Below are 27,323 nucleotides of genomic sequence, written 5' to 3'. Positions count from 1 at the left end.
TTTGCCTGGGCGCGTGTACGTTTATCTGCCGGGGCACGTGCTACGGAAGGGTCTGTCTGCTTGCATAGGCTAGGTAACATGTATGTACGCACTTCAACACGTACACATACATTATAAATAAATAAATAAATAAATAAATAAATATCTATATATATACATATATGTATATATATATAATATATATAGATATATATATATATATATATATATATATATATATATATATATATATATATATATATATATATATATATATATATATAAAACTCAAAAATAATCTGTTCCAAACACGGTTAAGCCCTAAGGATCTAAGGAAAAAAAAAATCTTCGTGAACAAAAAACAAAAACAAAAACACAGACACAAAAAAAGCGGAGCATCCACGAGCAGACTAAAAAGTGCATAGATTTACAATCAAGCGCGGGCTCGAAAGGGCGGATAAGGCAGCCGCCCCCGTCGTCCCTGCTTGCCCCATAGAGCACACGGAAGCCACTCCAGACCGAATTGAACATCTGTCCCTCCCGCACCGGAGAATAGGCAAGGCCTCGTCGGCCCGGGCCACCTCTCCCTAGGCCTAAATGGTTTAAAAGTCCGCGCCGACGGAGGAGGCCCACCTGGCATCACCTGGCCTTACATTCAGTCTACCTTTAACGACGCATTGCCCTCCCCATACACATACACTGACGCACATACACTCAGACAAACGCTGGCAAACATACACGGAGACCTTTTAAACTTTTGATCTTACCCCCAACCCTAACTCCACACTCTCTCTCTTTCTCTCTCTGTCGAACTTCAAGTCGTTATATTTCTTCATTGTCCTCTTGGTTACACTTATTTGGCTTTCGGATAACGTCGTCGGTAGATAAAAACGACATAAAAGAGGCTTCGAAGTTGGACGATTCCGATGTCCACGTGGCAACTGGAATTCATACGAAGCTTGGGATTAATTTATACTTATATACTTTACGTAATATGTATGTATGTATGTCTGTATGTATGCATGTATACATATATATATACATATATAAATATATATGTTATTATATAGATAGATAGATAGATAGATAGATAGACAGATAGATAGATAGATAGATGATAGTTGTGTGTGTGTGCGTTCCTGCATGTTTGCATATATCTTGGTATGTGCTTAAAGTAACAGTAGGTGTAAATTCATCCTAAGTAAAAAAATACTTCCTAACAATTCCATTTGTGTGTGTGTAAGTGTGTGAGTAAACCCAGAGGATATCCCATATTAACTGCAATAGTTAAATAGGTACGTACAAGAAAAAAAATAAAAAGCAGAAAAACATAAACACCATAGTAGTCAATTAAGAACAGAAAATACCTACTAGAAACCACATATGAAAAGTACTAAAAAATACAGCAACCTTAAAGACGGTCGAAAATGGAATAGAAGAAACTTTAAGATATTGGAAAGGGATTAAATAAGAAACGAACTGACACATTCCAAAGATATTAAATATTGAGATAAATGACGTGTTTAAATTAAATATCTGAAACCTGTTTTTAAAAAAAATCAAATATAAAGCAGGACTGAGGCGATATAACCTATTCAATTCTCTCGTGGCACTATGGCATCTCTCTCTGTCTCGGTCTCTCTCTCTCTCTCTCTTTAACATTACACTGGGAATAAAAATAATATAATAAACACCTGGTTCTTGAAATGCCCTTTAAGTCAACCCTTAACCCAATGTCTCTCTCTCTCTCTCTCTCTCTCTTCTCTTTTGACACTCCACTGAAAATAAAACTAAAATAATAAAAACAGATCTTGAAATATCATCCTCTGAATTAACACCACCCCACTCCCATTTCTCTCTCTCTCTCTCTCTCTCTCTCTCTCTCTCTCTCTCTCTCTCTCTCTCTCTCTCTCTCTCTCTCTTTTTTTTCTATTTTGACATTACACTAAAAATAAAACTAAACTAATAAATTTAGATCTTGAAATCTCGTCCTATGTATATCTTAGTTTAACCAGACCACTGAGCTGATTAACAGCTCTCCTAGGGCTGGCCCGAAGGACTTGATTTATTTTACGTGGCTAAGAACCAACTGGTTACCTAGCAACGGGACCTACAGCTTATTGTGGAATCCGAACCATATTATATACACCGAGAAATGAATTTCTATCGCCAAAAATAAATTTCTCTAATTCTTCATTGGCCGGCCGGAGACTCGAACTCGGGCCTAGCAGAGTGCTAGCCGAGAACTCTACCGACTGGTCCAACGAGGAACTAAATTTCGCCCTATGAATTAACCCCCATCCCACTCCCATCTCTCTCTCTCTCTCTCTCTCTCTCTCTCTCTCTCTCTCTCTCTCTCTCTCGTTTTTTCTGTTTTAACATACCACTGAAAATAAAACTAAGATAATAAATTTAGATCTTGAAATTTCGTCCTATGAATTAACCCCCATCTCTCTCTCTCTCTCTCTCTCTCTCTCTCTCTCTCTCCACCACAACGACAGTTGAGGTCCAGGGAGGAGGAGGCACGTGGCCAATGGCCCCGCTGGGATGTGTGACACGCTTATGCCAGGAACACGGTGCAACGGTCATCTTCATCACGCTGTTACTAAGAGCAGTAATTACTTTTGAAAGGATTTACGATTCAAGTGAGAAAGTTCGTTACTTAATAAAGTAATCACCGGAGGCATTAACTACAAAGTTGAAATGTACTCATTTATGACGATAATTCATGAAAATGCAAAAGATATTGATATCACATTTTTTAAAAAAATTATTCAATTAATGCTCAACAAATGCTTATCATATATAATGAATGGTTAGTTGTATAAAAAGCTTTAATATGAGAGAGAGAGAGAGAGAGAGAGAGAGAGAGAGAGAAGAGAGAGAGAGAGAGAGAGAGAATGGCACGTGGCACAAATCTGTCGGTTGGTGAATTTTGTCGATTTCTTTTGCATTTTTTATAACGTTATAGCTGAGACGAGAGAGAAGAGAGAGAGAGAGAGAGAGAGAGAGAGAGAGAGAGAGAGAGAGAGATATGACGCGTGGCACAATTCCATCAAGTTGAGTGAGGACTGCTGTTATATTTTCCGATTGCAATGACTGACTGATTAGTGTAAACTAATCGTTGCAACGACTATGGTCATCGATGGCGCTTTTACAAGTGCACCATAACGTTACAGAGAGAGAGAGACGTGGCACAATTTCGTTAAGTTGCGTGAGGACTGTCATGACAGACTGATTAACGTAGACTATCGTTTTAACGACTATGGTTATGGATGTCGTTTGAGAGAGAGAGAGAGAGAGAGAGAGAGAGAGAGAGAGAGAGGGCGTGTGGGGGCGCGTGGCACAATCCGTCAGCTGATGACGGGCGTCGTCGGGACGTCGTCGTCCTTCGGTCTCGAGTTACTCTCAGCAGCAGCAGCAGACAGTCGGGGACAAAAGATTCTGGCCAAGATTTAAAACCCGGAGGCAGCCTTTCAGCCAGTAACGGTCGTTGGAAAGGACAATACCTCTCTACCTATGTGCAGCCCTACCCTCCCCTCCCCTCCGCCCTACCAGCACCCCGGTGGGTATCCAGTATATCCTTACCTCTCCTCTTCCTTCTGCTGATTCTTATTCTTCTCTTCCTTCCGACAACGCCACCCGCCAGACACACACGCACACACACACAGACACACACACACACACACACACACACACACACACACACACACCTTTTTGGCCTTGTTCTCTTTAATCTATTGTCCCATTTTCAAATCTCTTTCATAACCTTCATCGAATAGCTCTCTCTCTCTCTCTCTCTCTCTCTCTCTCGTTTTCCGTTTTCCTCTACACCGCTCTATCTAAGGTCTATGGATTCTTTAGACTTTGGCTCTATCTATCGATCCCATCTAAATCTTCGGTCGTCACAAATATCTCTCAATTTTTATTATTTTTATATTTTCTCTCTCTCTCTTTAAAATACAATCCTTACTACTTTTCCTTTAATGAAATATGAGAAAACTACATATTTATATATATATATATATATATATATATATATATATATATATATATATATATATATATATATATATATATATATCATATATTGTGTGAATATCAGTTCAAATAGTAATAATTCATGACTATATATATATATATATATATATATATATATATATATATATATATATATACATATATATATATATATATATATATATATATATATATATATATACACACACACACACACACACACACACATTTTGCACACACCACAGACACATCACACAACACTTTGAACTATGAGAAAACAGTCTTCAGACTACATGAACTGAGGATCCATGTATAAATAGCATTACGTAAGTAATTATGATCGTCTGCAAAAATTCCCCATTCGACAAAAATGAAAACGACAGGGAGATTATGATTTTTTCATCGTTTCTTTATCTTTCCTTCATTCATTTGTTTTCTCATTTTCAGGCTGCCACACAACGCGACAACTTTTTTTTGTGAGCAGGAAGAGCGAAGATACCGCCCAAACCTTCTCCGATAAAGACGAAACGTGGAGGGATCCACGCCAGGTGGCCCTTCGAGCGGTGTTGCCAGCTTGCTGGGTAAATCTTCTTCTTCGAGACGCAATGGATATTTCTATCGAATTTTCAATTTTTTATCATTATTATTATTATTACTCTTTGCCTTCTACACTTCACCAGAAGCTTGAAAATGAAATGAAATTTCCTTACGGCAATTCGGCTCAGAGAATATTGCGAATAAGACTCGAAATAACAGGGACAACAACACATATCTTAGAGGAAACGGTGCCCGAAAGATGACGGGTCTGTCAGCCTCTCTGCCTTCCGTGGCACGTGCCCTTGGTACGGTTACCGCTGCTACTGTGGAACGCAGATACGGACCGAGAGAGAGGGAGAGAGAGAGAGAGAGAGAGACCCATACCCCAACATGGCTCAACGCACATCGACAACACTCGCTTTCAACAGGCGGTAGCATAGCATTCGTTGTAACGGCTCTTCGGAGTTTTATTACTAAACGTTTCTGACCCGACCGAACACTCTCGCTTCTTCCTAAATCCGACGGGGATTTGTGACTGCCGGGCACGCGGTGCTGTATTCTTGTCACATAGCACGAATTTTTTGAGAGAGAGACAATTGCATTCTAACTCAAGCACGTCTATAAGAAGTTGGTGTTTGTAAAAGATTGATCCCTTCACGACATTCCCTAGACGTTTCTGCGAGTTAGTTGTGTCATTAACTTACCGTCCTGTCTTTCATCGATTTTCTTCAACATCTTGTCGGTGACTTGCATCACAGATGACAATCAATTAAACAAAATTCTCTACACTAATTACTTTTCGAAAGACACTTTTTTTTGTAAGTGGCACAACTCAAGCCAAATTCACTTCCATTAAAAACAGTAAATGTTTTGTCAGTGAATTATTTACAGACATGCACATAATTTAACTCTCTCTCTCTCTAGTAAAATTATTAATAAAAGCTCAATGAAACTACCAAAAAAGGTAATGGTTTTCATTTACCTAACGAGAGAGAGAACTGCTGAAAAACGGTGAGACATCTGTAGCTTACTGATTTCCGCGGTTTGCGAATCCGGTCCCTTTTACTGATAACAGTGATTTGCAAACCATGTCCTCACTGATTACCGAGATTTGTGAACCCTGTCAATCTTACTGTGTACGTTGGTTGGTAAACCCTTGCCCTTACCGATTAACGTGGTCTACGAACCCTACAGCTTTTAATACACAGCGTGATCTTACTTCCCTCAGTTCCTGTACCTTTCCTTCTTTGAGGAAGCATTCTCAAGACCATCTTTTTTCTTTCTTTCCTTTTTTCTCTTCTTCTCCGTTTTCTCTCCGGTTAGAGAAGGAGGGAAATGAGATTTCCCACCCCGTCGGCGTTCGTAAAAATTACGATTGGCACACCACCGCAGCCTCCGCACAAGATAATTGCTGCGGGCAGCTTGTAAAAATAAGTATACCTTAGTTTAACCAGACCACTGAGCTGATTAACAGCTCTCCTAGGGCTGGCCCGAAGGATTAGATTTATTTTACGTGGCTAAGAACCAACTGGTTACCTAGCAACGGGACCTGCAGCTTATTGTGGATTCCGAACCACACTACAGTATAACGAGAAATGAATTTATATCACCAGAAATAAATTCCTCTAATTCTTCATTGGCCATTGTGGAATCCGAACCACATTATAACGAGAAATGAATTTCAATCACCAGAAATAAATTCCTCTAATTCTTCACTGGCCGGTCGGAGAATCGAACGCGGGACCAGCAGTGCTAGCTGAGAACGATACCCACCCGTCCAATGAGGAACTGCGCGGGCAGCTGTAAATACCTCCGAGCGAAATTGCCCCGAGAAACACACACTTCATTACCCATTCAGGTCAGGTGTCCTCCGCTACACACGGCTCTACGTGCTTCCATAAACATTCGACGGACGGCCGATAGTCGGACTGCCGTAGCCTTTGTCCGTGCCACAACCAGACCGTGGTCAGGACTACGACAGCAGACTATTTTCCATGCTAAAAAGGGAAGTTCGAGAGAGCGAAGAATTTAGCAGCATAGACTCCGGGCAACATTATAAAAATGATTATCACACGTAAAATGCTTGATTCCCTCTCTCTCTCTCTCTCTCTCTCTCTCTCTCTCTCTCTCTCTCTCTCTCTCAATCGATCGATAACATTCCTCAATAACGCCAAGAAAGACCTCACTTTCGCATAAGATATAAACAATAAGTCACTGGTAAATACAACAAGAACGTCATAAATATATAAATAAATAAATGCCGTATATCTACAATATAAGGTTCATCTAATTGTAATATCAGATTCTCCAACTAGATCTTGAAAACAAGGACGATTTTATAGGACGTTTCGGTGTGCAAATACTAATCTTATGTTAATACTACCCTTTTTTTTATTTTCTTCTCTGTTTTATCTTTCGCATATAAGTATTCTATACAGAGGAAAGCTGGTTTGCGAGTCCATGTCTCTTTACACTTATCTTATATCAATAGTAACACGAAAAATGGTAAAGCTAAACTGCTTAATCCTGAATTCAATCAACTTGACAGTTGTTTCTCGTCTCCTTTACCCATTCGTCGTCCTCAGGACCACATGTTTACTTCCACGGCCTTAAGGATAAACAACAAGCATGCATCTAAACTCACCTTGAACAAATCGAGAACCATAATCATTATCTCCCAGTATCACCTAATACTTTATCTTCAGCGTTCGTGGCCTGGACAATATCTCTCATTCGAGAAACACTCTAAAACACATGATGTTATTCCCTTCGCCAAAAGGACACAGCGAATACGGACTCTCTACACACAGTCTCAACTACCAGACACGACATTTTATATCATCTGACAACTATAAACGTACAAAAAAGACATCGATTATAATTACAACCGTGAAGAATGAGGATCTTCCACTTCGGGCGGTGGTATACTCGTACATCTCTCACTCGCGGCGTCTCCTCCTCTGCAGGAAACACATTCCGGTGATAATGGCAAATGATAATCGTATCATTTTATACCTCTCTCTCTCTCTCTCTCTCTCTCTTTCTGTCTGTCTCTCTCTCTCTCTCTCTCTATGAAAGTTACCATTTCTTTGTTATTTATCAACTAGCCTGAAGGCGCCGGTGTGTGCGTGTGTATCTAAATGGTAACAAACAGTCCCACTGAAAATATCCGTACAGAAACAAGGAGAGGACTAGAAGTGAAGACTAAAATAACTGAAGACAGATCTTTCTCCCGAAAGAAGAAGAAGAAGAAGAAGAAGAAGAAGAAGAAGAAGAAGAAGAAGAAGAAGAAGAAGAAGAAGAGAAGAAGAAGAAGAAGATATGATTTCTCAGCCTCTGAGCAGAAGGAAAGAAATTCCCCAACCAGGGGATTTCAGTAACACTGATTCTATAGCCATTCAAGGATTACTAAGAAACATCTCGTACTTTTCTCGAACAAAGAAACTTCTTGCATTCCTTCCGCAGATAAGGTATTTCTTGCAATCTTCCACAGCGAGAAAAAACGCTTCTATTCTTCAGCAGTGAACTAACCACACGTAATATTCCACAGAAAAGCAACCTCGCGTATTATTCAACAGAAAAACAACCGCACGTACTTTTCCACATAAAGGTAACCTCATGTATTATTCAACACGAAGCAACCTCACGTATTGTTCGATACCATAGCAACCTCACGTATTAATTCACATCCAAGCAACCTCATTTATTATTCCACAGAAAATCAATCTCACGTATTATTTCACATCAAAGCAGCCTCATTTATTATTCCACAGAAAAGCAATCTTACGTATTATTCCACAAAAGCAACCTACGTATTATTCCACAGAAAAGCAACCTCACCTATTACTCCACAGAAAGCAGCCTCGCCTATTATTCCACAGAAAAGTACACGTTATTCCACATCCAATCAAGTTCCTCTGTATTATTCGACAATAGGGCAACCCACGTATTATTCCACAGAAAAGCAACAGCAACCTCACGTATTACTTCACATCCAAGCAACCTCATTTATTATTCCATAGAAAAACAACCTCACGTATTATTTCACACAATATCAACCTCACGCATTATTCTACAAAAGCAACTTCTTGTATTATTCCACTACACATCAACCTCACGTATTATTCCACAGAAAATCAACCTCAAGCTTTCTTCCACAGCAAGGAGACAACGTTACTATTCCATAGTGAAGGAACCTCGCGAAGTATTCCACAGCAAAGCAACCTCACGCATTGTTTCACACCAAAGCAACCTCGCGTATTATTCCTAACCTCACGTATCCACAGCGAATTATTTCACGTATTCTTCAAAACCAAAGCAACCTCACGTATTATTCCACACACCGCAACCTCACGTACTACTTCACAGCAAAGCAACCTCAAGTATTATTCCACAGCGAAGCAACCTTAAGTATTATTCCACAGCAAAGTAACCTCAAATATTATTCCACAGCAAAGTAACCTTACGTATTCTTCCACGGGAAAAGAACCTCTTGTATTTTCTCTTGGGGAAAAAAAAATTTATTCCACAGAGAAGCAACTTAATACATTCTTCCACAGCAAAGCAACTTCATAAAATCTCCCACAGCAAAACAACTTCATACATTCTTCCACAGCAAAGCAACTCCATGCATTCTCCCACAGCAAAACAACTTCATGCATTCCCCCACAGCAAAACAACTTCATACATTCTCCCACAGCAAAACAACATCATACATTCTCCCACAGCAAAGCAACTTCATGCATTCTTCAACAGCAAAACAACTTCATACATTCTCCCACAGCAAAGCAACTTCATACATCCTTCCACAGCGAAGCAATCCTTCACAGCCTCCATTACCAGAGCAACCCCCTTCATTCTTCCGCAGTGAAGGCACCCGACAATCTTCACCCAAACACCAGTGAAAGTAAGGGAGCGACATCTTCACATGTTGCCAAGTTTGACCCGCGAATAATAACTGGACGACGCAACAATAAAAGTTTCCCACACACCAAAAAGAAAAACCGGGGATGAGTCAAACCCCGCCAAGGAAAAACGAATTTAACTCAAAAGGATGTTACGCCTACAAGGATATTCTCACGTCGCAATTCAGTGAACCAGTTTACCTAAATCGCCGTGTGCACATAAGCATCCGGATGCTTGGGTACGGACGTGTGGATGTATTGACATCACGTACATGATGTTATTTGTACACGCATTATTAGTGTGTACGTAAGCATGTTCTCACGTTACAACCTAATGAATCGGTTGAATAACATGTGCGCATTTGCATCCTGATATCCAGCTATGTACGTGTGAATTTATCATCAATATCATGTACATACGTACATATGCATGTTGTGACGGACACAACGTTACTTTTGACCGCGTGTGAGTATTTCCGTGCATCAGGCTTCCCACTTGGTTAAACCCCACCCTTTTTCTCCAGGTCTACGTATGGGAATAGTTAACAATTAAATAACAATCGACTTACGCATCTGCGAAAATATCTGCGTGAGCGTATATACTAATCACCGACTGTTCTTAAACAAGTCTCGGCAGATATGCCGTTCTCCCACTCGCTGACGTCAAAATTATAACTCTTTCATGACAAAAGCATTACATAAGGCCAACAAACTCATTAACATAATTCTCATTTCTATTTTAGCTCATCGCAGAATTCTACTTTATTCCTTTAACCAATCAAAAGGACGTGATCTCTTTCACAGCCGGATTTTCTTATTTGAGATTCCTCGCCTGCGAGTGACTTTTCACAGCAACTACCTCATGGCCAGCAAAAGAAACAAAAAAAAAAAAATCCTCTTTGCGGATTAATGACGCAAATGAACCACGAAGAGGAACAAACAAGGCTCGAATGTGAAATACCGGATTTCTTTTCTTGCAATTAAGTCATTCTTGTCTTTGCAGAATTCACAGGATTAGTCATACTTTCGTTGTGAGCCTGAACGCCGAAATTAAGCTGAATGAATAAATAAATAATTCAGTAAATATATATATATATGCAGTCACAGGGATTGGAAAAATACACACCAGGTCAAATTTACCATGAATATTTCTTCACCCAAAGTCTAGCAAATGAACTTTTGGCGACTGAGAGGATAACTAACTACTGCCTTTTATATTAGAAGATATAGAACTTTTTTTTTAATTTGAGCAGATTTTTTAAGGGGAAAAAAAAGTACAGAAAATGCGGTGCATAATACAACGAGGGCTGCTAACTCGGGGAGGAAGAAAGTCTCATACTCTTAGAACACACACACATATATATACAGTATATATATATATATATATATATATATATATATATATATATATATATATATATATATATATATATATATATATATATATATAGCCTATATGAGAGAGAGAAGGTCATTGTGGATGGTTTCACTAACCTGTCTAAGGTACACATTCTGACGGAGCAATGACTACTCTTGTCTAGTTTTTTTTTCTCTTTCTCACCTAGCTGCAACTCACGATAGTCATCTAACAACTAGGTACATAACTGACACCCACCCCCAACAACGGTCAACGGAGGCACACGGGATCCTTTTTTTTTTTTTTAAGGAACGCACCCACCTGTCCCTCCTCGTCTGATACGAGTTAAGCTAACCGCCTTACCACCGAGCTACTGAAGCCAGAGAGGAGAGAGAGAGAGCAGAGAGAGAGAGAGAGAGAGAGAGAGAGAGAGAGAGAGAGAGAGAGAGAATACTAAACCTTTTATTCTTGGAGAGTTACAGCATACTAGACTAACAGCAATTGCTGCAATGCTTAAATTTGCCATCCATAACGAATCTGTTACACATAAACATTGGTGGGTTGATTTCTCATACACAATTAAATTGTAGTTTATGTTCTCTCTCTCTCTCTCTCTCTCTCTCTCTCTCTATTAACAGAAAGATAAATGTGAAGTTATTCTTATTTTTGGTAGCAATAACTTTGCCATATTGACAATGTAGCTGGTATTTAGAATATTGTTAACACAAATCTTGTAAGCTTTTCTTAGTAAGGTATGCCAAAAGAAAGTTAAGTTAGATATCAACTAATGTTTCTGAATTCTGGCGTAAGAAAGAGACACGTACGTCGCAAACACGTGTAATATATGTATATGTATGTATGTGTATATATATATATAATTATATGTGTATATATACATATATATATATTTATATATACATATAAATATATATATATATATACATATATGTATATATATATGTATATATACATACATACATATATATATATATATATATATATATATATATATATATATATATATATATATATATTTTATATACATATAAATATAAACATATATGTATATATATGTCTTATATATAATATATATATATATATATATATATATATATATATATATATATATATATATGCTATATATATATATATATATATTACACGTGTTTGCGACGTGCGTGTCTTTTCTTACGCCAGAATTCCAGTTCAGACATTAGTTATATCTAATATTCACTTTCTTGTGATACCCACCAAGAAATCTTTACAAGATTTGTGTTAACAACATTCTAAATACCAGCTACATTGTCAGTACGGCAAAGTTATTGTTATCAAAAATAAGAATAACTTCAAATTTGTCTTTCTGTCAAATTACCAGTGCCTGGTGAGACTTACAGTGTCACGTGTTGCCTCACCATTTTAATGTATTTGTCAAAATTACATAAAGGACAACAGTATACAGTGGTCGACATAATAATTACGAAATATTACCGTCGGTGTGAAGCCATAATCGAGAATTGTGCAATGCCAATATGAAATAAAAAGCTGAACAGCAACTGGAACTGAAAAAGGCAAGGCCACAATGGAACTGAAAACTGGAAGGATAAATTGGGTCTGAAAACTACAATGGCAGACTGGAGCTGGAAACTGGAATGACAAGCTGGAACGGAAAATTGGAATGGAACCATAAAACTGAAAATTGGATTGGCAAAGTGGAACTGAAAACTGAAATGGCCGACAGGAACTTTGATCTGGAATGGCAGCATGGAGGTAAAACTCGGAATAAAAGCCTACAACCGAGAAATGGAATGGCACCATTGACTGAAAACTGGAATGACCAACTGGAGCTGTAAACTCGAACGATAGTCTGGAAACAGAAACTGGAATGGTTGTCAGGAGTCGGAAAACTGGAATGAACTACTGAAACTGAATTGACAATCGGGAACTGTAAATCAGAATTACAGGCCGAAACTGAAACTCAACTGGTAACCTGGAATTGTAAATTGGAATGGCAATATGGAATTGCAAACTGGAATGGCAGTGTGTGTGTGTCTGAAAACAATAATGAAGGTATGAAGCTGAAACTACACTTAACAACTATATCAAGTGGAATGGTAACCCGGAATGAAAGGACGACCGACTACCAGAACGTGAAGACTGGAATGACATCCTAAAACTGGAAGCTGAAATAACAATCGCTGGAATCTCACTACCATCACATCTGCGTACTTGTGTTACGTCACAAAACCATGCATGTGCCAGTAACAAGATTCACTATGAACTTTTTACTATTCTTAACACTATGTGGAGACGCCAGCTCATTCCCACAAACACATTTTGTTCAGAGGAAACGACCCATTGTGACTTTCTGAACAAAATGCTTATTGTATAACTTAGATTTTTTGTGTGTGGCGCTCATAAATTAAAAATTAAAACAATTAAAACCCAATAAATCTAAACTTTCATATCTTTAAAGGTTTTTTTGAGTCGTTTTATAAAATAACTTGTAAAAATAAAGTGGAAAATGAAGTGGAAATTAATTGATACAGACGAAAAACATTGATACAGACGAAAAACAATATACAATAAAAATTTGAAACAATATAGAAAAGCAATTTGACTACAGTCACAGTTTACTGTGAGGAAGAAATAAAAAGCTTGCAAAGTAAGAATCGTATTCAAAGTAAGAATCGTCTTCAGTCTAACCAACACACCAAATTGGACCTCGCTTGGCTACTAGACGAGATTCATACAATTTCACCTGTATACGACATCCTTCGGAGAAGAAAAGACCTTAAGCTCTTTCAGCTTCGAGAAATTCTATACATATTCTATATATATATATATGTATAATATTAATGACAATAAGAACTAATACCATCAACACCCCAATCTGACCCAAGCGCCCAAACCTGAACATGTGACGCAATAGCATCGTTTCCAGGGCGTGAATCGAATGACGACAATACCTTATCCATATCGAAACACTATATAAACATTCCCACGGCGAAAATGATACGAAAAATCCCCAAAGCAATAAAGAAAACTTGTGACGCTCACCAGTGACACATTTTCACCTACGGAAGGATACGGCGATAACAGAAAAAGTAAAAAGTAAAAAAAAAAAGCGGTGTGACGTCAAGCAATGCCATCTGCGGCTTCGAAGAAAAGTTTGTTTACACCGCGGATCCCTGAGAAGATGGTCTGGGGCTCCCACGGCTCCTGCAGGACTCCAGCGGAAAGAGGAAACAAGATAATGTAAACAGTTTACAAGCATTGTCTAAATAGGAACGCCGTCATCGCTCAATATAGGAATTGCGATTCTCTTTAACTCTTCTTCCACTGTCGTTGGTGGCACTGGAGTCTCAGAAAAAAATTATTCTGTTATGGTAATATGGTTGGTTTCTTGTTATTAGTTACTTAAAGCTTTACGCAGAAATTGCGTTTCCCTTAATAGTTTGCGTTGGTGTTGGTTAATGTCTCCTTCATAGCCGTACAAAAGAAAAGCTGTTAATTAGCTGATATATTTCTTTTTATCGTATTTTCTCCCTCACAATTTCTTCCTTTCTTCTAACCAGAGAGCTTTCTCTCAAGTGAATGATGATGATATTAACAATCATCATTGGGAAAATAGCGCCCGTTTGCCGAAAATTAACTTGATTTACTCTTACAAGCTGAATTCACATAAAAACAGTCCTCCAGTCACTTAATTCATAAAAATGGAGTTATTTTAACTCAAGAAATGCTTGTTTAGCGTAAAAGAAAAATAGTAATTCTAAAAGACAGGGGGATAATTAAGTCTCCTGCTTATTGAGACGAGGGGCCCGTAATGAATAGTCCTGCGGCGGTAGTATAAATACCATACTGAGAGAGAGAGAGAGAGAGAGAGAGAGAGAGAGAGAGAGAGAGAGAGAGATTTGAGAACACGTTCGAAAACGCTGTTCCAAAACAGTCAGCCGAAATTAGCATGACAACGCTAAACCTTGTGGGACCACCCTTTGCCGTGACATACAAATCCGGCTGGCTTCCGAGATCCCTTTCTACCTGCCGGTAGGCCTATGTGAATGCATTTGGCCAATTAGCGTAAATTCATTATCGAAGCTGTATACGTACCTGTACGTACATGAAAGATTAGCAAGCTGTCGTCTAAAGAACAGGTATAAATACGGAAGTTTTGCTGTCCACATGTTTATGTCTATATCTGTCTATATATATATATATACACATAAATAAATATATTATATATATATATATATATATATATATATATATATATATATATACATACATACATACATACATACATATATATATATATATATACATACATACATACATACATATATATATATATATATATATATATATATATATATATATATATACACACACACACCATATTTGAGATAAATACACGAGATAAATACATAAATCGCAGTACCTATGAATTTATTTAGCATTTTCATCATGTGCTCATGCAAAGAAATTATGCCACTATTAAAATATCGTATATTTTCTACTTGGATATTTCTTGAGAACGGAGGACGCTACCTTAATAAACTTCTTACTTGCAACTGGATGACGAAAGGTTTATCGAGTTAACATTCCCAGTGGCGCCACAAATAACATGGTCATCGACACCAAAAATAAATTAATTCCGTTCCTCATATCATTCAGAACTTATGAACATCTTTTCTTGTATTTTTTTTTTTAATTTTTAAATAAAAATTGAAGATTTACTCAAGATTGTAAGTACGTCTTTGTGACTGAAACCTGATGTCTTTTAATGAGGTTTAACTGAAACATTCGCCAATGGAGACGTTAGAGAATCTGTTCAGATCTGAAAATTGTACGGTGAAAAATTCTTACAATTTCAACTGACGAAACTTCACTTCAGGGAAATTTATATTATAACACCATCTCTCTCTCTATCTATCTCTCTCTCTCTCTCTTAAAAATTAAGGGGAAAACTCTCACTTTTCAACATAATATAAAAAACCTTTGTTCACGCGTTAAGAAACTTTTTTTTATTACTCTCAAAGTTTAATTAAAACGTCCTTCCTTCCACTTAAAGTCTAACTGCAATTTTAATTCTCACTATGCCTAAAGGCCCAACAGGAATATCTTCAATTAAACGCTTCGAGAGAGAGAGAGAGAGAGAGAGAGAGAGAGAGAGAGAGAGAGAGAGAGAGAGAGAGAGAGAGAGAGAGAGAGAGAAATGACAAAACTAACATGGACCTGGGCTCTAAGATAGCCACAGGAAATCCTCTCTCAGAAGGTGTTATGAATACTTCTATCTCGTCTACATTCAAAGAAAATTTAACGAATCTTTTTCTCTTCTCTCACTTAGCCTACATGCATAATTTATAATAAGCAGATTACACACACACACATATATATATATATACACATACATATATATGTTATATATATATATATATATATATATATATATATATATATATATATATATATATATATATATATATATTATACACACATATATACATACAGTGAGAATATAAAAACATAAGAGAGAGAGAGTTAGATAAAAATACGGCAGCAGAGACATCCCGTCTGACGAATAAACATTAAAACCGGACATATTCAATTTCGCAAATACTCGTCATACCCATATACCCGAGCTTACACTGGACTGCCAAAAGGTACTCATCCAACGCACGTAAGGGAGAAGACACAGGAGCGAGCGTCTTACTTGCTTAGAAATGGGGTTTATTACTAAGCTGTCAAGACTCGACATGGGCCATATGAATCAACGACAATAAAAATTAATAAATAGGCCTAGATGGTTAATGACGTTCCGATAGGCCCAGACGGTTAATGACATTCCGAAGTCTGAATAACAAGAGTCAAATGGGGACGGCAAAAATATGAGATTGATGATGAAGTTAATGAATACTTTCCGTTTCTAAGGTAAAAAGTATTATAACGAGGACTGCCTAGATGGTTAATGACATTCCGGATGGCAAAAATATGAAAAAAACATGAAGTTATTGAATACTTTCCGTTTCTAAGGTAAAAAGTATTATAACGAAGACTGCCCGAATGTGTCAGTTTGGACGTATTTTCCACGTATTGTTTTACAATGTAACGACAAGCAAAATGAATCAGTACATAAACACTAATTTCAGTACACACACAAATTTTAAAGAGTAACTATTACATCGAAGATGCTTACATAAACCACTGAATGTTTAAACTTTCACGAGAAAAATAAAACGCCATTACCAAAATTAAGTAGATAAATAAATAAAACAAGATGTAAATTACAAGAACTCTTTCCGTTTACGAAGAGAATTTTAATTCATCATCACACACTTACCTGAAAAGATTCGTCATTCAGTCAGTTGCTAGAACATTAGCAGGACAATACAAATTTTTGTCATTATCACTACAATTTCTATCTCTTTCTCTTCTAGTTATTTAACAGCACAGATATATATATATATATATATATATATATATATATATATATATATATATATAGGTATATATATATATATATATATATATATATATATATATATATCTTCTTATAACTAATATTATCACATTGTATGATTTCTCTCTTTCTCTTCGTAAAACAATATACATGTACATTCGATTCAGTAATTGTATAATAAAAATAAAAGGCTTGGAGACTCCAAAAAGACAGCGACACGAAAATATTGAGATCACGAGATTAGTAGAATCAATGAAACCACAGGCATTAAAGGACGGCTTCGGCCGTCGGGAACACGAATGAAAAAAACATCAAGGTTTACAAGATACAAAACATGATGCTTTTTCGTGACAACAATCAATTCTTTTAAATAAACTTAGAAGTACTAAACGTACAAAGGTTTCAGTATGCTATGTATAAACACAAACACATATTTGTCTATACATACACATATATATATATATATATATATATATATATATATATATATATATATATATATATATATATGTATATATATATATATATAAATATATATATATATACATACATACATACATACATACATATATATACAGTATATATATACATATATGTGTGTGAGAAAAATCTAAAAAAAAAAACGGAAGCCAAATCTCTCTTCCCAACGCAACACCAACGGATATGATTTCACGTGCGGGGTGACTTCTTGAGCATGCGGGCACCAACGAACAACCTGGGCTACTTTTCGCGTTCCTTACCTGTTCCTCGGAATATTGCAAATGCGATGCCATATTGTTGAGGTGGTGGTGGGTAGGTTCTGACCAGTCCAGTACCATGTCCGTGTAAAGGGGAAGAATAAGTTCTATTGATCTCTCTCACTATTGCATGTCCATTAGCTCTCCTTCAGGAAAGAGAAGGCGGAGGGAAGGAGGAATCCTTCGGGGATCCTTATGAACGTCCTGAGGCACGCCACGCCAAGATCCACCAAGGACTGTGCTTATACAGTTCGTTATTTTCTCCTTTATCTCACTGTCAATGCACACCTGATTGTTCTGAGGTGGTAAACGATGTTTGGTGGACCAACAATATAAGAAAGTAGTATAAATTCCAGTATTTCTGATTCGCAAAACGTCTTTTTTTAACAAGTCTTCCTAAAGGACAATATTATGCTACACGGTTTTATGGTTTGACTACAAAAAGTTTTGCACGGTGTCATTTATCACTGGCAATTCCAAGCAAGCACTATATAGTCTTCAGAGCGCTCAACGTTGTTCCTTTTCCTTTCGTGGGACACAGGGAGAAAACGACGAGACTAAAGTAGCACTTGAAGTAGCACTTGGGGCAGCAACCAGTATGCCGCCACAAACACTTCCCAGGGACTGTCACTATCTCCTCCCTGCTCGACAAAGCTGCCTCCAAACCTTATCGCCAAGGCCCCTCCTACTTTCTTGAAGGACCGCCCACGTGCATATCTCGCCACGATGACTGGCCAAGACCAGCATACTGCGTCTCGGTGGGATCCCGCTCGCGGGTTGGTAACTGGTCCTGGACCAATCACCGAGCTCCCAAAGCAGCTGAACCCGCCCATCGACGAGAGTTGGGTGACCACTTACCACCTGCACCCACCAAGCTAACAACCCCCTCCCTCCCAAGACAACCACTCATCAAACGGCGTCATCAAAGTCGCCTTCTTCGTAATCATCATCAGAATCATCATCACAGCATCGATTACCAAACAAGTTACATACAGCAAGTGAAGAGCCATTTACGAATCGGTAACCATCATGACGGCATATTCATTTATGCAAGAGCAAAGGAGGGAGAAGCAGGGTGAAGTACCAAAGGGCAAAAATAAGCACTTTGTTGCAATATCATCAAAATATCCAAAACTGAACACTTATACGCCATAAATAACCGTAGATGGCGCAAACTGACGACGAGGCCAACTATCCATCACAATAAACACAGCGTTGATGTCATCCGTGATGTTGATGTCATGACATCTGCGGTTGACAGAAATATTTCCACCGTGACATCGTCCAGAGAAAAGTGTCATTACAGCGAATAAAAAAAATTAATGATAATAAAAAACTAAGATAATTTGCTATGGCTATCACAACATCTATAAACGAAGATATAGTATCTGCATACGTATATAGTCAATTCATATATTAACTATATATACACTATATATATATACATATATATGTATATATATATAGTGTATGTATGTATATATATATATATATATATATATATATATATATATATATATATATATATATATATACTGTATATGTATACACACAGTATGTATGTATATATAACGGAATGGTTGTTAGGCCTTTCGACACAGGGTCCTTTACTAAGGCCTAGCAACCACTCCGTTGTTTCACATTTCCTTCGTGGCATTTGCCTTTTTTTATACATTCATCACGTTCCATATCTTCGTGAATCAGTTATACACACACACACATACATATATATGTGTGTGTGTGTATATAGAAAGAAATATATATATATATATATATATATATATATATATATATATATATATATATATATATATATATATATATATATATTATATAGTGAATATAATGAACTGACTATACGTATGCAGATACTATAATATGAGAGACAGAGAGAGAATACTGACACTCGTCCGGTAAGCACGTGCCTGAACGTGAGAACGAAAACGCGTGACCACTACCTTCATAAGCGCGAGCGCGCAAGCACGCCGTATTAATATTTAGTAGCCTACTCACTTTGTGAAAAAATCTTAGGCTTTTCGAAGTTTGAAAATGAGGAACAATTCACACAAACACGCATTCTTATATATAACAATGTACAAGATTTCACGAGAGAGAGAGAGAGAGAGAGAGAGAGAGAGAGAGAGAGAGAGAGAGAGAGAGAGAGAGAGAGAGAGAGAGAGGTCTGCTACTGAAGAGAGAAAGAGAGAGTTACGTGTGTAATGAATCGTCTCCGACTGAGAGAAAGAGAGAAAAAGATATGAGAAAGAGTTACGTGAATCTTTTACTAACATTTATGAACTGAGAGAGAGAGAGAGAGAGAGAGAAAGAGAGTTACGTGAATTTTTGTATAAACAATAACGAAAGAGAGAGAGAGAGGAAAGATATATTAATTTTTATATGAACAATGAAGAAGAGAGAGAGAGAGAGGAAGAGTTACAGAGAGATTTTAGAGAGAGAGAATAGAGAGAGTTCATGAATTTTGTAAGGACAAGACGAGAGAGAGAGAGAGAGAGAGAGAGAGAGAGAGAGAGAGAGAGAGAGAGAGAGAGAGAGAGAGAGAGATGAATTTTGTAAACAATAACGTGAATTTTTGTATAAATAATAACGAGAGAGAGAGAGAGAGAGAGAGAGAAGAGAGAGTTACATGAAATTTTGTATGAACAATGAAGAGAGAGAGAGAGAGAGAGAGAGAGAGAGAGAGAGAGAGAGAGAGAGAGAGAGTTCCGCGAATTTTTGTAAGAACAAGAGAGAGAGAGAGGGAGAGAGAACGCACGCACCCACCACATTAAGAGCAAACCGTACATCAAAACTTGACGAAGACGTGACAATAAGCGTCAGCTGAATCCCTTAACCTTCAAAGGAAATAATCCAAGTCACTGGTCACTATACAGTCGTAGGAACCATAAATAATGCTTAAACTTAGGTTTCAGGTGAATGTGGCAATATGACGAGATTACCGTGTCGGGGAGAGAGAGAGAGAGTATTACCGTAAATTTTGAAAGGTTGGATGTCGAACGAATTATAATAAAATAATATGATCAGAAAATGGCACAGGCATACAGAGAGAGAGAGAGAGAGAGAGAGAGAGAGAGAGAGAGAGAGAGAGAGAGAGAGAGAGAGAGAGAGAGAGAAATGAACAAGTGGAAAAAGAAATGCAAATACTATTGGAGAGTACAAATTTCTAAGGAAAAAAAAATGAACACGAATTAAGGTTGAAAACAATAAATAAAAACAGATACGAGGCAAAAGAAGTGGAATGAAAGGAATATTCTTTAACTAGATAAAAACAACAGAAACTTTGATAACATGAAAAATAAAATGAAAAACAAGAGTAGAAGTCTCGGGCAAAAATGGAAAACCAAATACCTATTTAAGAAAAAACCAAGAAATAGAAATACTAGTTTTGATAAGGACGAAAAACAGGAAAAATACAAGACAGAGAAAAGACAAAATGTACCTTTCTAAGCGCAGACTTGTGGTAACAAGAACGAGTCAGGAAACTTGTGAAAAATTACAAACGGAAAAACAGAAAACAAAAATATATATAAAATAAATTAAGTATCTCGCAGTAAGATGTGGCAAAAAAACCATGGTATACTTTCCCTATACTCAAGATCAGAAAGAAGGATCTTAAAAGTTCTTGAAGACTGTTCTGGTTTGAGCGTTTGAAAGAGGGAAACAATGGTACGTTTTATCAAACAAATATATATATATATATACAATACAATATATATATATATATATATATATATATATATATATATATATATATATATATATATATATATATCTTTCCCAAGCCTGGATAAATAAGATGGGTTGGACCATGCATTATATCTTTCATGGAAACATCTGACAAAACAAATGATGAAATAAGCCGTTCCAATGAACTTAAAAACAACTGAAAAGACTTATCAAACCAGTGACTCCCGACTAGGGATTAAGCTGAGACGTAGAAGAAGAAGAAAAAAAGACTTCTGTCTGAATGGGGAGGCACCACTGATCCAATAGTTAAAAGGAAATTATGACACTGATTGTTATATATATATATATATATATATATATATATATATATATATATATATATATATATATATATTATATATATATTTATATATATATATATGTATATATATATATAATATATATGTATATGTATATACATATATATATATATAAATTATATACATATGTGTATATAATATATGTATATATAATTAATACTATACCTTCAATATGTACACAATGACGCGTTCACTTCAATATGGAGACTGAATGATCGTTAATCACAACAATTAAATTAGTCTTTGTACGAGGTTATCCCGATGACATCTGCTGTAATATTTTTTCTACTCTCATAAAAAAGAGATGTTTCTTTTACTAATGAATGAAGAAAGTTCCACATATGTCCTAATAAATGAGAAATAATCCATTAATTAAATATATTTCATACAAAATCAGGAGGTCCGATATCATTTGAATCCTAATATCATGAATCAATCTATCTATCTATCTATCTATCTGTCTATCTACAAGCATACATACATACATATACATACACATACATACATACAATGCTACCCATTCTGTAATTCTCTGTTCACTATCGAATGATTAAAGCTCTCATATATAACCCGATAAATAAGAAATAATTAATAAATTTAAAACATTTCATTCAAAATCTGGAGGTCCGATATTATTTGAATGCTAGTATCACGAATCAATCTATCTATCTACTGTATATCTACAAGCATACACATATACATACATACATACAATGCTACCCATTCTGTAATTCTCTGTTCAGAAGACAAATGTACATGTTGCCGAAACAAACTGAAAATGAGCAGCATTAGCAACGCTAAGTAAAATGGACAGAACAGCCGTGGGTGACAGCAACACGGAGAAGACCCGCATCTCAACAACCGAAGTTTCCCTACACTCAGGACTTCAGTCCGAGATAACATCAACAAAAGCAGCCAATAAAAGCAAGCCCTATTAATCATCCAAACGAACAATGAGGCTTGGTCCTTCTTTCCTCGTCAGCTTCATTCGGCTCTCGTAACCAACTGGTTCCTTATCAACAGACGCCCATCTCTGTCTCTTTCGGCTGGCAACTGATTCTCTTCTGTCGTTCGTTCAGAATGACTAGTAAGAATTCGGAGAAAGTTTACACGTAAGGAACAGGTAGGGTTTTAAATTACTGTTATTATATCACTTACAGTATCATTTCAGTAGATGAAACCTATTCACATGGAACGAGCACACCAAAGGGGCCACTGACTTGAAATTCAAGCTTCCAAAGAATGTTGGTTTCAACCTTCCACCGCAGACCCCACACTGCAGCAGTAACTGATCATGATACAGAGCCAGTGATTTTTCATCGCCCTGGGGGAGAGGCGAACCCGCGACAGCTGAGTGGCATGCCACGACACATAACCACTATACCAGCGGACCAGCTAAAAGACCAGAATAACAAGATGCCTGGTTGAAAAAGTCTTGGAAGGCAGCCTGGTATTATATGCTCCACCCAGTAAGAAAGTTAGTCATTTATTGAAGTCAAGGTTAGGAACACCAGGAACGAACTGACTCCTGAATGCTTATACCCTTCTAAAAGCAAACTGGGGAATTCTCCGTTTCTCCTCCCTTCACCTTCAAGCTATGAAATCTTAAGCAAATTTTTTTTTTTTCTGTGGTGTTGACAAGTAATTCTTTCCTTCCAAAACAGTTTGTTCACTTCCGTCGGGATTAGAGCCCCACTGAAATTCCCCTTACCCTTGTCTCCCTCAGTTTAACTTCTAAAAATCAGCCTAATCCTGCAGCCTCTTATAGAATAAAAAATAATGTACATTAAAGCGGAGTTAAAAATAATTATTGCTTGAATATTAAAAGTTCTAAACAACACACTTTCTATCTACATATATACTTACTGTGAATCATACAATATTTTGTATATTCTGCTTTTCGGATACCATGCATCAGAAGGCGCATGCTCCGGTTAACGAGATCAACTGAAGGTGACCAGCGCTAGCAACTATTTAAGCATAAGGTATAAAACAGTTCTGTGAGAAAGAAACTTGAAATGTTTCTCAAATGACGAATATATCTTACTTTCAAACACCGCAATCATAAGCGTCGTAAGTTACGAAAACTTCCAACGTAAGTTCCGAGTGACAACAGGCATTCAAAGGCAGCAAATGATTTTTGTGAAATCAAGTAAAATTTGGTTTAATGTTACAGCAGTATTTCAATTGTTTCGGCGAGATGTTCTGGTGGATTCCTCACCCAAAACACCAACGAGCATCAAACTGTGGCCCATGTGGCACCGTAAATTTAAGTTCAACGAGAATTCCCCTAAAGACCCTTAAATCTATGACAAAAATCCTAATGAAAAAATATAACCGGTACTGGCAGTAGCAATGCCAATGGAGTCCACAACCAAATCGAAGTCAGCTACATTTCATGAGGCATCATATTCATATTCATATTCATAGTGGAGTTCTTGGACAAAATCTCTCTACTCACAATAGCTTAAATCTATAGGTATATCATGTGCCACCAATATACTTTGTAGAACTAAAGCCATACGATAATATCAGCTGCTCTTGAAATAAGTCATTAACACTTCTTGCGAAATAAAAAAAATCAATCATTCATATCTGTCAGGTCAGATGATAGTTCTAGAGTGAAATCCAAATCCACTAAAGAACTTGTCTCGGGAAGACCAAAAATTCACGCGAAATCAACAATCAAACGGCAACCAGTTTCATTTCAATTGGGGCAGACCTTGAAAAGTCCTATCTAAATACTCCTTCGAAGAACAGTAAGAGTCTCAGACACTTTACTTGATAACAGCGCCTTTCCTCCTCTTAATTTTCCCTACTTGTATTGACACACTGATATGGAAATATACACATTTTTAATAATAATAATAATAATAATAATAATAATAATAATAATAATAATACTATTATGAAATCCAAAACAACAGCAAATTTTTTACTTCCTTTCTATGGAAGTTTGTTTTGCAAGAAAGCATCCTGTTTAATAATAATAATAATAATAATAATAATAATAATAATAATAATAATAATAATAATAATAATAATAATAATAATAATGGAATTAACAACCTGAAACTTAGATAGATACCGGAGTTTAATCCTCTTACGAAAGGAACAAAAGTTCCGCAAGTAAATAACGTGAACTTGACATCAATCAATCAACCAACATCGACCCTCACCCTCACACGGCGTCGTGCGAGCACATGGCAACCATTATCTCAAGGGACAATTAAGCAGTCTGATATAAGTAGCCGTGGCCTAACAAGCTTTCCTATGTCCTCCCTTCATGGGAAAACGAGGAAAATAACCTATAATGAAGTGTTCTTTAATTGTCTTTGTCCGAAGCATTTTCACTCGGGAGACGCGAAAAACGCCACTCGAGATCAAACCGTAATAAGGCCAAGGATTGTGAATGCTTACATACAAACAACAATTTCAAGACCTCACAACAATGTAGCCATCAATTAAGGTTCGTGTCTTATCCACTATTCAGCAAAAAGGAGGAAAAGGCGGATAAGTTGCACTTACCGTATCCGGTACTGCAAATGGTGTGGGAAGCGACACAAAAAGATTCTGTAAATGCAAAGAAAAGGTTTCATTCATTGAGGGGAAGACAATAAATCTATGGGAAAACAACACAATATTTCAACTTTACGATTAGATAAATTCTCTCTCTCCTCCTCACTTGAGAGAGAGAGAGAGAGAGAGAGAGAGAGAGAGAGAGATAACGTTATCTCCTCTACCTCCAGCAAGCCTAGGATGTGTCACACCAGAACTGGGTAATGATTCTATGTCTTAGAAAATTTGATTTAATTCTCAAAAGATTTCTGATGCCTTAGTCCAGGATTTTTTTTATTTTATTTTATATTCATATTTTGACAAAATTAAATATGACACTCAGACGTTCCGCTGTAAATTATAACTTGAAACTAAAACACAATATATAATAAGATATGAGAAATTGTTGATTAAGTCTTGTTGAAGGGCAAGACAAATAAAATAAAAATGATTATGTATACACAAGCAGTGTGTGTCATTACTCCGTGTCATTACTCCAGTGATAAGAATTATTATAAATGGTTAAATGCATACGCAAACACATATAACAAGAGAGAGAGAGAGAGAGAGAGAGAGAGAGAGAGAGAGAGAGAGAGAGAGAGAGAGAGAGAGAGATTAACAATATGTGGATTTTGATGGTTACACACACAAAAGAGCTTTAATGAAAATTACAATAAATGGTTAAAAACATGAGCAAACACACATACTCGACAGAGAGAGAGAGAGAGAGAGAGAGAGAGAGAGAGAGAGAGAGAGAGAGAGAGAGAGAGAGAGAGAGAGAGAGAGAGAATTAACAATATGTGGATTTTCATGCATACACGGGTTTGTGTGCCACATATAATAACACACAAAATGTAAAAGTGAAAATATCATGGGTTAATAATATTCTAATACTGATAATAAAAGACAATAACCAATCATAAAGCTGGACAAACAAAGCATAACTGATGACATTACTCCTACTACTATCGGTGGTAGTTGCAGCAGCAGTAGCAACAAGGAAAACGAAGAAATAGCAACAACACTGTCCCACGAAAGGATGTCCATTGCCATGTAGAGGCCCTCATTCTTGCAACAAGTAGGAGTGTGGCTTCGTTGCTACAAATGGCTGGGGCGTGACCGTGGGCACTCCAGAGCCAAAGGGCATGTGAGAGAGAGAGAGAGAGAGAGAGAGAGAGAGAGAGAGAGAGAGAGAGAGAGAGAGAGAGAGATGACAAAATATAATATCAGAAATTTTAAAAGTATATGAGAGAGAGAGAGAGAGAGAGAGAGAGAGAGAGAGAGAGAGAGAGAGAGAGAGAGAGAGAGAGAGAGAGAGAGGAATTCAACAGGCGTGCCATATAATTATTAAGAGGATAAATATACGAGACATTTTAAAAATATGTATGTTTGTGTATGAGAGAGAGAGAGAGAGAGAGAGAGAGAGAGAGAGAGAGAGATTCTTCTCTTAAGGGTATTGGGGATGGTGGTCGCGAGTTCCACAGGGGAAGTGAGATATGATGGTCCTCAACTAGTGAGGACTGATGAGATTACAACCCTATACTTATCATATAAATCCATTTCTCTCTCTCTCTCTCTCTCTCTCTCTCTCTCTCTCTCTCTCTCTCTCTCTCTCTCTCTGACACGAACAGTCGTCTCTAAAACCTACGAGATGAGAATAATTGAGGAGAAAGCGTCAACATAATATAAACGAGGATGACGCAACAT

General features: G+C 37.0%; 1 protein-coding gene across 10 annotated transcripts in view; it reads right to left on the bottom strand.

Annotated features, from left to right (window-relative positions):
- The window catches only part of LOC136832238 (recombining binding protein suppressor of hairless-like), a 385,818-nt gene that overhangs the window by 125,459 nt on the left and 233,036 nt on the right, over positions 1-27,323 (bottom strand). For 6 of the 10 annotated variants that reach the window (XM_067093094.1, XM_067093098.1, XM_067093100.1 and 3 more), the window contains one exon: positions 25,587-25,631. The exons of 2 other annotated variants lie outside the window; for them this stretch is intronic. Coding sequence is in view for 2 of the 8 variants with exons in the window: in XM_067093092.1 (XP_066949193.1) it covers positions 17,998-18,075 (78 nt within the window). In the remaining 6 variants the exon portion in view is untranslated. Of the gene's footprint in view, positions 1-17,997; positions 18,633-25,586; positions 25,632-27,323 lie in introns of those variants that run through there. 2 more of the 10 variants (XM_067093092.1, XM_067093093.1) reach the window with 2 other exon arrangements.

The sequence above is a fragment of the Macrobrachium rosenbergii genome, chromosome 49 (genome assembly GCF_040412425.1).
Source record: "Macrobrachium rosenbergii isolate ZJJX-2024 chromosome 49, ASM4041242v1, whole genome shotgun sequence".
Lineage (NCBI taxonomy): Eukaryota > Metazoa > Arthropoda > Malacostraca > Decapoda > Palaemonidae > Macrobrachium > Macrobrachium rosenbergii.
The sequence above is the reverse complement of the archived record's forward strand: the minus strand, read 5'-3'. Positions and strand labels throughout refer to the sequence as shown.